Below are 15058 nucleotides of genomic sequence, written 5' to 3'. Positions count from 1 at the left end.
TGCAATCAATTAGTGGCTCCTTCATCTACTTGTAATTGATGACTTGCACCATTGCCCCTAGAGTGTGAGCATTGCTTTTGCAAGGTTAAGATAAATCAAATGTATGTTCCCATACTGGTGCTGGTGCTACGGGGCTCTTAGTAATGAGGTCCATTGAAGGACGAATGACCAACTATTTATTTGTTGAAAGGCTATGATTAATCATATGATTTCAAGAGTATTGCTGTCGCTAGTGGTGACCGCCGACCGGTGCTAGGTAACGTCTGAAATGGTGACTCGTAGATAATGTCTGAAGTCAATGAATTATGTGCCTGCGTGGGACAGGCCTCGTCCGATTGGACCCTGACTTACGTAGAAATAAAATAAAATATCCATGCTACGTGGCACAGACAGAACGACACGTGGTCCGAAATGGACTTGTCCGCAAAGAAAAAAGTAGCTGATGCCCCCGAGCCTCGAACTCCCTCCCGGCCCCCCCCCGGGCCCCCCCCCCTTCTCTTTCTCTCTCTCTCTCGCGTGCCTGTGGTTTCGCGTACCTCTCTCTCTCTCTCTCTCTCTCTCTCTCTCTCCCGCGTACCTGTGGTTTCGCAAAAGGAGAAGTGTGTGTGTGTGTGTGACATGCTCCCGCTTTCAGGATGCATGGCAGCATCGTCTTGTGATTAACCCTCAGCAGACGCACGCGGCGTCCATCGACTCCTTTCCGGAAAAGAAACTTCTTCTCTGATGGAGCTGCTGCGACCCGCGAATGGCAGCTCCCTTCAGCTTCACCATCAACGCCGTAATTGTCATTGGCAGCAGTTAGTACTTCGTACTCGCCGCAGAATCTCGGTTCCAGGTGGAGTTTCTGGAGAAGGTACAGCTCCCCTTTCTGCCTGCCTTCTTTTTCTGATCGATTGAAGTGGCCGAAGACAAGATCACAAAGGATAGCGATCCTAACGTAGTCACGGGGACAAAGGCTCTTACAAACTGTGAGGCTGCAGAAGCTGACATTAAGAGTTTCTGCTTTGCAAGCCACCGTTTCCTGGCCGGTAAAGGCCATTTTTTGTGCACCTCCTTACGAGAAGCACCACTGCGTCAACTTGACAATACAAGTCTCTTCAACAGCGTATACAATGCTATATGTCTTACTGTTTTGTGAAGAATCATTTCACATTCACTTGACTTTTTAGCTCAACAGATTCACGGTTATATTTTTATAACGATTATACACAGTTTTGATGTGATGTCTTGTTGACAGGCATCTCATATGGAACCTCTAGTAACCGTCATCTCTATGCACACCGAAGCATATGTGAAGGCATTGGATGCCGCGGGAAAATTTCAAGGCTTACTTGCTTTGCTACTGCAAGGCCAGTGAATGATGAAGAAGGTCCATCAGTTGGATCTGTTCCAGGTCATGCCAGCAATGCTTTTATGGATATTGCAACCTGGACAAATGCATTCAATCGTTTCACAAGGCCTCACACTGTACTTGGAACGGTAGGGCTTGTGCAGTTATACGAATGGATTTTAGTATATGTGTGTTACAGGGTTTCACAAAGCCTTGCGCTGTAAAAGAATGATATGTTTCGCAAAAATAAGTAATGGAATGGGATGGCTTGCTTTGAAGAGGTACATTGCGATACAACTTGAATGTTGCATGTACATGTCGCAGGGATAGATGCATTGAAGGTTGTGTTACCAAGTTATTCCCGAGGATATTAAAGATGTGGCTTAATCCATCATGTCTAGTTGACTTGAGCAGGTTCTTGAACTTGGCCATATTGTTGGTAATGACATGGCTTAATTCATATGTCTAGTTGATCATTCAGCTTTTTTAGACTTTGGGAATTGCTAGCCAAGTTTCACTTTTCTCAAGGGAACATTGGAATTTCAACTGCAACCCTGCCAGAGACTTATTTGGAGATCCTTAAGAGTTATTGACAAGTTTTTGACCTTCACTGTTACAAGTGAATTTCTTTATTTCAGATGTCAAAAAGGAATAGACATTAACACACACAGTCTATAGAATTCATAATAGCAAGAGGATGTAAAAACATCTCAGAAACTTGCTAGACTTCATGGAGAAGTTGACACAGCAAGCTGGTTTATTTTTGTACTATTGATCTGGCATACTGATGGGCTTACAAGCAGGGTGTGATTTGTATGAGACTGCTGTTGTACAAGTCTACACAAGCATGAGCTTCATTTTAGGCATTACAAAACTCCAAGCATTGGTCATCACGCTGTTCTAAAGATGGACACGTCACACACATCTATGCTACAAGTCTACAAAAAGCATGAGCTTCATTTTACTCTTTACAAAGCTTCAAGCATTGGCCTTTATCATGTTCTAAAGATGGACACACGTTTAAGGTAATTAGGAGATGGCACATTTGTTAATTCTAGAGCTTTAAACATATAGCTATATCTTGGTGTTACAACCATAGTTGGTGAGTCCAAAAGAACTTTTGAACCTCTATAGCTCATTGGATGTAGACATTTGTCGTTGCAAAAGAAACAAATATGACTACATGGCTTAACAACATAGTTCCTTCGTAGTCTCAATATAGGAAGCCAACCTCATGGCAGCTTGTGCATTTCTTGCAAGAAGTTTATATGAGAGAAGATTATTTGATGCAATGCCATAAGAACTTTTCTTTGGCTTAGATAGTAATCAATTATCTTTAGATATGGCCTAAGGTGTATCACTTCGTTTGAAAAAAGATAAAAGCTTGGGTTGTGATGGATTCACTACTAATTCTTTATGGAAAATGCTCATCAAATAAAGGGTCTACCCTAGAATCTTAGTGAATAGGAATTATGCCTTAGTTGGAAGGTTGGGTTAATGAGATTGCTGCCTATGGTTGGCTCCCCATGCACCTTCAAACAATGCAAGTCAATCTCCATGATGGAGAACTATACAGAATTTGGTTGAAAGTCTTGGTGAACAGGTTACATGAGCACTTGGAAAGGCTTGTTCATCTTGTGTAGTATGGCTTTACCAAGACACCACATCAGACATATGGACATAACGACCTCTTAATTTGGATCTTAGGATTTATTTCTTTCAGATTTTTAGATTTCTATACAATCATAGATTATTTTGATAAATCAAGGTGATTTTAGCCTTTTGCAAGTGACATATATGTTTCTACTTACCTTTGGCAGATTTGTGTGAGAAGTGAGTGTAGGAATGGGAGCATAGAAGACTATTGTAATAGACTGCACAACACAAGAGAGAACAGAAAACACAAGAATACAAGAACACTGCAAAGAGAACTTAGAGATATTGAAACCAGCCTTCCTTCTTGAAAAGGATGGTAATTCCCCTAATTAAGCACTTAATTACAGCAATTAATAATTGAGCATAAATTGAAATACACACATTATCTTAATAATCTGGGACATTGGACACCTTAGTTTGGCTCTTAGGATTTATTTATTTTAGATTTTTAGCTTTCTATACAATCATAGATTGTTTTGATAAATCAAGGTGATTTTAGCCTTTTGCAAGTGACATATATGTTTCTACTTACCTTTGGCAGATTTGTGTGAGAAGTGAGTGTAGGAATGGGAGTGTAGAAGACTGTTGTAATAGATTGCACAACACAAGAGAGAAGAGAAAACACAAGAATACAAGAACATTGCAAAGAGAGAACTTAGAGATATTGAAACCAGCCTTCCTTCTTGAAAGGGATGGTAATTCCCTGATTAAGTACTTAATTACAACAATTAATAATTGAGCATAAATTGAAATGCACACATTATCTTAACAATTTGGGACATTGCACACCTTGTTGGTCCCAAAACTGACACCCCTTTCGGTATTTCTTTAACTTGATTGCTCATGGAATGAGTATATGCTGAGATTCACAATCTCCTTTGCTTGTTTCAAAAAGCCTCTTTGCTGTAGCAACAATCAGCAATCAATTTGAGTCAATTGCCCCTTGATTTTTCACCTAGGACTTGTCCAAATGGAACCACCAACTGGCCAAATGCTGGCCCAAATTACAATGAATGGGTTGGCATCTGAATTCCCTAACGATTACACAAATTTCAGGTGTTGAGTTCAATGTATGATGCCTTCACCAATTGGCATGAGTCTTGAGGTGGCTGTCAAACCCTAATTTTTGTAGAAATTTAAGGTTTACAGCAGAAATCCTCATGTTGTCCATCAAATTTGACTGAGATTTGTTGAGAATAGTTGAGGAGTGTTGAGATCTTTTGAGAAATTACTATAGAAGACGAGAAAACCCTAAAATCTGCTTGCTGCTTGCTGCTTGCTCAACTTGCATTTAATTAGTCATCTATTGCCAGGCACCTCCAAAACACTGTCACTTGATCAACAATCTTGTTGCTAGTGCTTGGATGGTGCCTCCCTGCTGCCCCCTGCTGTCCCTTGCTAGTTGAGGCCCCTGGCTGACTGCCTTCTATAGCAAATTGCTGAATTGCTATTCTCTGATCAGAAAATGGACTAGCAGCTCCCTTCCTCTCTCTCCCAGGCTGTAAACTAATTGAATGACTGAGGCCTAGTCCTAAAAAACGTTTCCTCAATTTGCACGGGCATCTTTGCCAAGTGGCAGTCTTCTAAACTCATTTTTCAGCATTATCTAATCATTTAATTAAAATTTAGAATTAAAATGAAGTTAAAAATTAAATTCAGCTCTTTTGACCCTGCCTAAAATTAGATGTGTCCATCCATAATTAAATTACCAGGCCATTTGCAAGCTGGAGTGCAATGCTAGTCCCTAGTGTCACCATTGATACTTATTGGCCAAACTACTTCCCTAGGGTTGAATATGATTCCAACTGACCAATAAAACCCAGTCAACATAACTTATTACAACTTTTGCTTTTGACACCATTGCATCCTCGGGGTCCTTGGCTTGTTACTATGGAATATCTACCATGTGTATCACATTTGCTTAAACAGCTTTGCACATTTGATTAACAACTTAATCAAATGTTATCAGCAAGATTAAAGCATCTCAAAATTTCATGTCCTTGTGACATATATGCATGGGAAATGGAATCCATATACCAAACATGAGACAATCATGTACAACAATGAGTCACCGATTGTATGGGTATTGACATCGGCTCTCTCTCCAACAGGACTTGCTTTGGAAGATTGCGAGTGATGAATAACTAAGGAGGAGGGAGCCCACAAATAAATAGACATAAAATAATACCTAAAATACATCATGTAAGCCAATATCACGATGGCCTAAAAATAAAGTTGGCCAAGCAAAAAGTGCAAGAAACCATAAAAATAGACACTAGAAAAATGCCTAAAATACTCTCTTGTGTCTAGCCTACAAATATGCATACACAAACTCACTCATGAGCTAACTAATTTGCTAACATCTCTCTTAGATCATGGGTGATTTAATACAATACAATGATACAATGATAATGGCTCATCATAGTCCATGCTGTCAAAAATAACAAGTATGCTGTGATACCATGTCAAAAATAACAGGTATGCTCTGATACCATGTTAAAATAAGCGACGGTACTGAGAGACAGTAGGGTTTGCGGGGAGTAATATAGAGTATGTACAGCAAACACTGAGAGAGGAGAAACTTGAAAACACAATAACATGATGATGATGCATTGAATCATGCTATGAGAAGAAAAGTTGATACAATGGAGCCGAAGCTCAGAAGATAATTGCACTATCTTGTGTGAATTAGGTGGTAGCACGTGTAGGAAATATGCACAGTGAAATGAGAGAAATGTAGTCTTTCGGCCAATGGGCTATCAAAGTAATCACTGGAAGGTGAAGGATGGTTGTCAAGGAAGCGAACCGCAATCCTCTAATGCCGTCGAAGATGTGGAAGATGATCACCAGCTATTAAGGGAGTGAATTATAGTCCTCTGATTCTGGGAGTGACGTGGGCAACAAAATGTAAATCCCAAAGTGTTGGAGCTGTCAAATGAGGGACAGCAACCTAGATGCAACGTCAGGTGGATAATGATGATGCTAGGCGATGGAGGATGAGCCGGGACTGCAAAAACGCAGGTCCTAGCAGCCTTTGTGACGGACAAATGACGCGAGGTGATGGAGGAGAAGCCAGATTGCAAAAACGTAGGTCCCAGCAGCCCTAGTGATGGACGAGTGATGCCAAGTGATGGAGGAGGAGCCATGCTGCAAAAATGCAAGTCTTAGCAGTCCTTGTGATAGATGAGTGATGCAAGTGCTGAAGGAGAAGCTAGGTTGCAAAAACGCAAGTCCCAACAGCCTTGTAATAAACAAATGATAAAATCACCGACGCTTGGTGATGTAGACTATTACCAAAGGCTAGGATATTGATGCCAAGCTGGAGATGATGACGCCATGTAAGGAGAAGATCTTTATATTGAAAAACGCATGTGAAGGTGGAGCACGAAGGAGAAGGTTACTGACTCCAAGCAGATGATGGTGACGTTAGGTAAAAGATGCTTTGTGTTTTCTAGAATCTAAATTATTGACAAGCATAATAAAAGGAAGGATCATGCTAGGCTACCCCCAAGCTAGCCGCGAGACCCTACTTCAGGGGGGTCATGGCTATCGCTTCGATAGGCTTAGATCGGCTTCGTTAGTGAAAGGTCTGTCAGTAGGGATAGTCTCGATAGTAGGAAATGTGGGTGCCAGAGGGGGCTCTGGCTATAAATCCTGCATTGTTCCTAGAATCTGACGAGCCCCTTCGTGACCTAGGATGGGATCTTGGAACCCTAAATACTAGTTATAAGGGTGGAATTTTGGTGGGCAGAATACCCTCGTGGAATTCTGTGTATCTTCCGCTAGGTCAAACAGATGGAAATTGTAATAAGCTTCCATTATGATAAAGAAGTTTGCTTTATTCAAGGATTGTTCGAATTGTATGTGTTTGTGAAATAAATTATTTGAAGAAACTTGTGAATTAACGGACTAATTAAGGAAGTTGGTTGTATATGCTTCAATAAATGTGCCGTAGGTAATTAAAAAACTAAAGATGATCCTGAGTAGTGGGTGGTAGGAGTGTAAAGAATGAATGAAGTGATTGCCTATTTATAGGCATAAGTTGTCTAGGGTGATGCATCATTGTGTGGGTGCCCACTGAAAAAGTGTCCAAAATGTGGACACTAGCCCTTTTTGGGGTTGTCAGTGCGAAATCCTAAATGAATTGTATAAACTAAAGGAGTGGTTTCTCAACACCCCCTCTTAGGCCCAAAAAGGGATGAAAAAAGAGCGAAGAGAGATGTGATGAAGAAGAAGAGGATCTCGGAGATTCGAGATTTCCACCTAAAAGGTAACGTGTAGTAAGGAACAATAGATGGGATGAATTGTAGAACCTAACTCCACCTCAGGAGAGAAGCCACTAGCTCCGTAACTCCATGCTGGAAGGAATTCAAAGGTCTCATCACCAAGTTGTGGCTGAACCTCCAAGGCCTTGATTTAGGCGGTCTTTGAAGATCTTGGGTATCAATAGGAGAAATGATTGTTTGAAGACAGCCATCCCAAAGGAGTAAATGGTGGGAGATGAACTTCATGGTGAGTAGGTGCCCCCCTTGAGGGTGGAGACGTAGTGCCCCCCCTTCTGAAGCCGAAGAAGTAGAAGTCCCCTGTAAAGGCAAAGAGAGTAAATCCCCCTCTGAAGCCCCCTCTATGAGAGAGGGAATCTAAAAAGTCATGGTTCATGGACTCCGAATCATTTGATGATGAACGAAGTGTCGCTGGCGATGCTGAAGAAGGTATTTGGGGTGTCGAACTCCCAGAGGTGGCCTCTCAAACGTGAGTAGTTGAGAGTGGGGAAAAGGGAGGCTTAGTCTAAGCCAAGGATAGGCAACAATCACCGTCTCTCAGTGGAGTGAATGGCGGAGCCGAAGTTAAGGAAAGTGTCGAACAATCACTCTCTCTTGAAGGAGGGGATTGTCGAGGGGATGGTATCCAACAATCACTGTCTCTCGAGGGAGCGGACTACAAAACCGTGGGTTGTCGAGGTGGCATTCTTGAAAGATCCTCTTGTAGCTCGAAAGGGCTTAGTGCGCATCGGATGCGTCTTATTGCCTTGACCATTAAAATCTGAAAGCCGGTGCATAATAAACTTTGTGGCCTAGAAGGGAGAGGTGGCACAATGAGTGCCTGGGGGTAGACGCATATACTCCGGTGGGGTAGGGAGCAAAGGTCCATGGCTGCAAGCATTGGTGGGCGTCCTGGTAATACCAGAAGAGGAGCATGCAGTGGCATGTCCATCTACATGTGGAGAAGTCATAGCACCGGAGTGTCAATCTATAAAAGGGAGGGTGGGTCGGAGAGGAAGAGAAAGGTATCTTTGTCGCCTGGTGATGCAGTGGAAATGAAGGGGGAAATTGGTAGATGATGCCGCTACAGCCTGTCTCTGCCTTCACTGATGAACAAGGTCTTTAGCTCTTTGAGTTCCTGCACTTTGATACCATGTCAAAAATAACAGGTACGCTCTGATACCATGTCAAAATAAGCGACGGCGTAGACTACTTAGTGTACTAGTCATTGTGAGATGCGTGGAACTAGGCAGCCAGTGTGAACACACCTAAATCGATTGGAAAAGAAATGCATGCTCTAAATAGAGGTGCCTTCATCAAAACACATGACAAATTGAACGACAAAGCTCCTAATGTCCTTGTTTGACTCAGACTAAGGCTCACATGCACAAGATGACAATTCTTGTCAAATATGACTGCTAACAAGTGGGGGGCTAGCCACTTATTGCTTTGGTATCCATGGTTCTATTCTAATGGTCCTTTGTTCTATGGACAATGATCAGTCATAATCATTGTATCATTGCATTGTATAAGATCACCCATCATTTGAGAGGCTATCAGCAAATTAGTTAGCTCATGAGTGAGACTGGACATATGTATTTGTGGGCTGGGCACAAAAGAGTATTTTAGGCATTTTTGCTTTGATACCATGTCAGAAGTGGGTGCAGTGATGGAAGCATAGAAGATTGCTTTAATAGATTGCACAACATGAGAGAGGAGAAAATACAAGAACAAAAGAACATTGCAAAGAGAGAACTTAGCGATATGGTTAGGAAAAGGAATCCATATACCAATTGTGAGACAATTGTGTACAATAGTGAGGCACCAGCTATGTGGGCACTAACACCAGCTCTCTCTCTCCAATAGGACTTGCAAGTGATGAATGTGTGTAGAGGAGGGAGCCCAATGAATGAATTGGCCAAAAAAAGAGTCTAAAATGCATCAGGTTGGCTAGCATCATGATAACCTTAAAAATAAAGTTGTCTAGGCAAAAAATGCCAAAAAACATAAAAATAGACACTAGAAAAATGCCTAAAATACTCTCTTGTGCTCACCCCACAAATACCCATGCAAAGACCCACTCATGATCGCACAAAGGCTGATCAGGAAAAAACAAGTCAACTGCTGCAGAACTGAAACACAACCAAAAGAGAGGAAAAAGACCTGAGAACATAATCACCCAGCATCAAATCTGCAAAATGCAGGTTGTTTAGGCAGGAAATGCAGCAGTACAATAGAAACCATGTCAAAATGCTGACAGGGTTAGCATTAAATGTAGCAAAACAGCCACAAAATAAAGCTGAAAGAAAAATGCAGACTGCTGGAAGCAAAACGCTGATGCCAAAAGGCTGGAAATGGACCGTTTTGGGGCAGCCACAGGTCGCTTGATAGTAATAGATTGGAAGAGGCTGAGGAGCAACAGTTGATAGACTTGCACAGCAAAAAACAGCACTCCAGGATTGAACATGAACGTCTGATACCATGTTGGAAGTGGGTGCAATGATAGAAGAAGTTAGAGATATGTTCAGGAAATGGAATCCATATGCCAAACATGAGATAGTTGCGTACAATAGTGAGTCACCAATTGTGTGGGCATTGACACCGGCTCCCTCTCCAACAAGACCTGCTCTAGAAGACTGCAAGTGATGAACGACTGAGGAGGAGAGAGCCCACAAATAAATAGGCAAAGAATAATGTCTAAAATGCATCAAGTTGGCCAGCATCATGATGGCCTAGAAAATGAAGTCAGCCAAGCAAAAAATGCCGGAAACCATAAAAATGGACACTAGATTAATGTCTAAAATAGTTCCCTCTGTCCACCCACAAATGCATATGCATAGACTCACTCATGAGCTGACTAATTTGCTAACAATTTGAGCCATCATTGCTCGCCATCAGAGACGACTACCTCCCCTTCGTGGACTTGATGTCTTGGACCATCCCATGATAGATATTCTTGCCTTGAGAGGGTACATTGTTTGTAGAGAGTCATATTGAGTAGGGTAGGACCCTGTAGGCTAGTTGAAGGATCATTGAGAGATTATTTTGTACATGATGGCAGCCTATACTTGTACTCATCATAGTTAAGTCGTTTTTCATTTTCATTGTCGTTTTTGACTCAAGATGATATGTTCAGATATACCCATTTCTTTGTCTTATCAGCCATTTTGGCTTTTGGAGTCGCAAATACATCTTTCTTTCTTTGCTACTGCTTGTTTTGCTGGGTCACAAAAAAGTTTGCACTGGCTTGTGAAATGTTTGGTTGGAGCCGCCATTTGAAATCTCAATATTCCTTATTATGTTTTCTTGTCTATAAAAACCATGGTCATCCATCTCTCATCCATCTCTGATCTAAATAATGAATAACTGATACCTTTTCAAATGAAATTCATTTCGGTATATTAAGTCATCAATGCTGTGCTTGTAACTTGAAGATCACTCATTTATGACATGTTCATGTGCAGGCTGTGGGGATTATATCAATTTCTCTTTTAGCTGTACAGAGTTTTGCAGACTTGTCTACACATTTTGTAATCGGACTATGCCAGGTTTACTCCTTATAATCCTGTGGTAACACTTTACACATGTCTAATGCCTGAAATCATGAATCCTAAACATTCAGATGAACAAACATGGAACATTTTGGTGTACAACAGCGAGGATTAGCTAACCAGTCCATCTTGTCAATAAACTATCCACTCAATACATCTGTTTCGGTGCAAGTCTGTATGGTTACATTATGATGGTTGCCTGCAATATAGCTCTAGGTTAACTTGGTGCCCATCAAGCTGGCTAGTAAATCTGATTGGTAACTAAATATCATGGTTCAATATGCTTTCCTGTGCTATTTTTAAGCCTAGTTCAAGAACATAACATGCATGCCAGAAAATGTTGTCATTTGAATGCCTTTACTTGTGCCTGTTGTGAGGTACTAAAGTAATAGATGCAAATTGTACTATTGTAGCATTAATGTATCTTTCACTTACAGCTTTATAACTTTGTGTACGTTCTGGTGGATTTTCATTCCTTCTGGGGTTTCATACAGAATTATATAAAGTATCACAATGAGAACATATTTGGCTGTGTGTGCAATTGGTCTCTAAGGTTGGTAGGGTGTTGTAAGCACTCTCACATCGAGAGAGGTAGAGAGGGAGAGGGAGAGCGAGGATGATGAAATGATTTATTAATGTTTGCACAGGGCCAAAATGACCTTTGAGTCCATAAATTACAACCTTTTGTAAAATGATACAAATGCTAAGAAATAAATAGTAAAGAAAAAGCAATCTAAATCTAAATGCTAATAATAGAAAACCTTGTTTGTAATATCATAAATGATGAAGTGGACCCAGGATGGCCATGAAGGTACATATCATCTCAAGAAATCTCTCATTGGTCTCACTGATGGAGAGCGTGAATCTCAATCCATGTAGAGAAGAACCTAGCAGTGAGCAATGCTTTAATATATCCTCCTTTGCATTGTCATTATCCAAAGCTCGTATGAATCACAAGTGATTTGTTGTCACAAATTGACACTCTCTCAATGCTAGTGATCTCCATGTACCTTGCTCTTGAGCCCAAACTTGTCTCCAGCATGGTGTTTCAAGTCGTTCTCACTAACCTTGACCAAATACATTGTAAATTTGTTTATTCACACTCTAACAGGTGTAATGCATAGAATACATGCTGTAAACCTGGCTCCACATTGTTGTGCATTGCAAACTATGTGTAATACACGCGAGTTTTAGTTTCAAGCTAATCTATTGTTGTATGAAGCCTCAATCTTATCCATGTACCAATCCTAGTGCTTACCTTAACCTATGCACACCCAATTCATTGCCAATTTGAGTAAATTCAGACCTACATGCTTGCCATAGCAAATGAGCATGTTAAAAGCAAAGGGCAGTTGCTTTGATACCTACTATATGTATTTCATTAGGTCTTGCCTTGCAGTTTTAACTTTGCCATGCATTTTCTATGATAGAAGAGTTGCAATCTGACTTCTATATGCTCTGAATTAGTTACAAATGGCAGTATTTTCAGCAATTTCATGTGACACAACTAATCCACCAAGTGCTCAATGACCTTATCACCTTTGATGTTTGTCTCCAACCAACTTTATAGCGGCTCAAAATTGCACAAGAGCACTTCAGTCTATCAAACCCTAAAAATGATATGTAGCATTGAAGCCTAATTTCATGAAGCACTTGCATTAAATAAATGTTTTGTGTAAGGCCTTATGCTATCCTATATTGCTCTCTCATGAACGGAGTATTTTGAGAAAATTACTTTTTTGTGACAAAGATGTTCAAAAAGTGCAGAAGGTTTGAGATCTCATAGGAGAGAGGATCTCAACTCATTGTGTTGTAATAAATTGTTTTGATGAATTTAGATCAAAATTAACAGTAATACGTGGTGGTAGAGTCATGGAACTGCTTAGTTGATTTCCAAGTGGAGAGAAGAATAAATTTGCTATTTGACCTCATCCATGTTGTACTTGTATGCTCTATAGTTGAGAAAGAAAGAAAGAAAGATCTATTAGTATCTCTAGAAGGTCAGGATAGCGTATGAGACATAATCAATACAATTGGTATCATCATCTCTCATTAGAGAAGAAAAATAAAATTATGGGTAGATCTATATGATAATCTGAAATGGGAAATGAAAATAAGGAAAGAGTACATAGTATCTCCCTCTCAATCTATGGAATCCACCAAAACTTTACCAGCTATCTCCGACTGAGTGAGCATGGTAATCTTCGTCTGTAGTGAGCAATCGAGGTACGAATGTGTCGCATATGAGCATGCCTATGTTGTCGAGCAGGTATCCTAGGGCGTTGTGCTCTGTATAACACTGTAGCTCTGTCTACGGTGGTGCCACTTGATGATGTCCCTTGATGGCACTTGTCAGTAGGAGATGCAGTGTCTAAGGTGGCAGTGGCCGAAGGGTTAGCTATACTGAAAAAGTCTATAACTACTCTTTGGAGGGGTGACGTGGTTGGGATTGGCTCTGATCTCGTAACAATGCTACTCTATGCCGTTGGAGCTTCAATAAGAAACAACCCAGACATCTCTGGTCCTTATAGTCCATCACCCGTCTCAATGGTCCAAAGCCCTCCTTAAAGAGGCAATGGTAACGGCCTCGGATATCATAGTATATAGTACATCTACAAATGTAGTGTTTCTCCGTCTTTGGCTCCCATCCGCAAAGTTGGTGACATATCCTCTCATTTGTTGCAACATGGCTCCATCAACTTGTCTCAATCATTAGATGATATGATGAGGTGTGGATTTGTCCTATAGCAACTTGAAGCCCATGAGAGAGTTGAGCATCCATATATCTCGGCCTCACTACGAGACCATCATGGGAAAGCTGCAAGAAGTGACATTGGTATTGTGCCATCTTCATGCCTAACGGGAAAGGGGGCTTGCACCAAGTCCTATCTGTCTCCACTTTAGTGATGCTACTCTGATCACTCTATTCAACTCTAAACGGTTGAGACTCAAAGTGGGACAATCAAGGTTGTAATCGAATGATGGCAATCTGTCTATATTCATGCCATGCAAGTTCAGCCACGTGCTTATATGTGCGTACCAACATTGTCTATCTCCCTCTGCTACAAGCTGTCTTGAAGACTCTAAAGCTAACCTAGGGTATTGGTCTTTAGGTAGCTGCCATATCCTTTGGAGGAAAGTGATTGCTTGGAATAGTGCCTCCACTACCATGGGTGCTGCACCCAATTGTGCTTGGATGATCTCTTGTGGTATTGAGGCTTTCGCCCTTATCATATGTGCTATCATCATGACCAGTGGTCTCTCCATATGTTCCTAGCCATCATAATGTTGTGCTTCAGGTTTTTTATAGTCCGTGATGAGAAGCATCCGTCTAGTATGATAAAGGCTTGGGCCTCAAATGGCTGCTCCATAGAGTGGTATGGGCATAACTAAAGTGTCAAAGAGCCACAATTTGGTACGGGGCTCCTGGAACTCTCTGTGTGCATACTATCACTATAGAGTGCCCAAAGCTACATATGCGCGTGCAAGCGTAGCCTTTGAAGTTTCCTTCCATGAAAATTGTGGCCCTTTGAAAGTGACCTCGAGGTATACATATTGTCTAATCATTTCCACAGGCTGACCATCATACATAAAGTGATGTTTTGAGTGTGTCACCCGAGCTAACGAGGTGTTAAAGACCATAATTTAGTCTTTCCAAGATTAACCTTGAGGCCTTTCTCTTCACAAAACACACGTAATGTATCCAGATGTCGTTGAAGCCCCTTAGGTGAATTTGAGATGAGCACAATATCATCTGCATATAGCAAAATTGGTATCAATACCCCTGCCAAGTTGGCTTCCATACCACCCCATCTCTGTATGTAATCTGAAATCTCGTCAATGTACAATCCAAACAGCAAAGGAGAGAGCGGACAGACTTGCTTTACACCAACCGTGCTAGACATTGAGTCTGTTGTGCCTCTAGGCACTCGTACTCTACATGTCATTGTCTCATATAATGTATAAACACACCACTGCATATTCACTGGGACCCCAATTGTTTGCAACCTCTGCATGAGTCTTGTACATGGTACCGTATCAAAAGCTTTGCGGAAATCCACGAAACAACAATAGATTTTTTGCCTTCGTGATCGTCCCTCTTCAATCAAGGCCCTTAGCATGAATATATAGTCTAATGTATTGTATCCTTGGTGGAAGCCAGCTTGTTTTGCAAATCGTATCTCCTTTGTTTCAGCCCACCAACTGAACTCATGCTCCACAATAGAGGCATATATCTTCGCTAGCATATGGCCAATCAT

At 41.1% G+C, this 15058-nt stretch overlaps 1 protein-coding gene across 1 annotated transcript in view; it reads left to right on the top strand.

The window, feature by feature from the left end:
- Positions 1-532: 532 nt before the first annotated feature.
- Positions 533-15058, top strand: part of LOC148012328 (putative homogentisate phytyltransferase 1, chloroplastic) — a 100487-nt gene continuing 85961 nt past the window's right edge. The window contains exons 1-3 of the mRNA XM_087668822.1: positions 533-853; positions 1238-1479; positions 10713-10796. Of these exons, the coding sequence (XP_087524948.1) occupies positions 724-853; positions 1238-1479; positions 10713-10796 (456 nt within the window). The 5' untranslated portion in view covers positions 533-723. The remainder of the gene's footprint in view (positions 854-1237; positions 1480-10712; positions 10797-15058) is intronic.

The sequence above is a fragment of the Lygodium microphyllum genome, chromosome 27 (assembly GCF_053477565.2).
Source record: "Lygodium microphyllum isolate KBCC chromosome 27, Lygodium_microphyllum_v1.1.10, whole genome shotgun sequence".
In the NCBI taxonomy this organism is placed as follows: domain Eukaryota; kingdom Viridiplantae; phylum Streptophyta; class Polypodiopsida; order Schizaeales; family Lygodiaceae; genus Lygodium; species Lygodium microphyllum.
The sequence above is the reverse complement of the archived record's forward strand: the minus strand, read 5'-3'. Positions and strand labels throughout refer to the sequence as shown.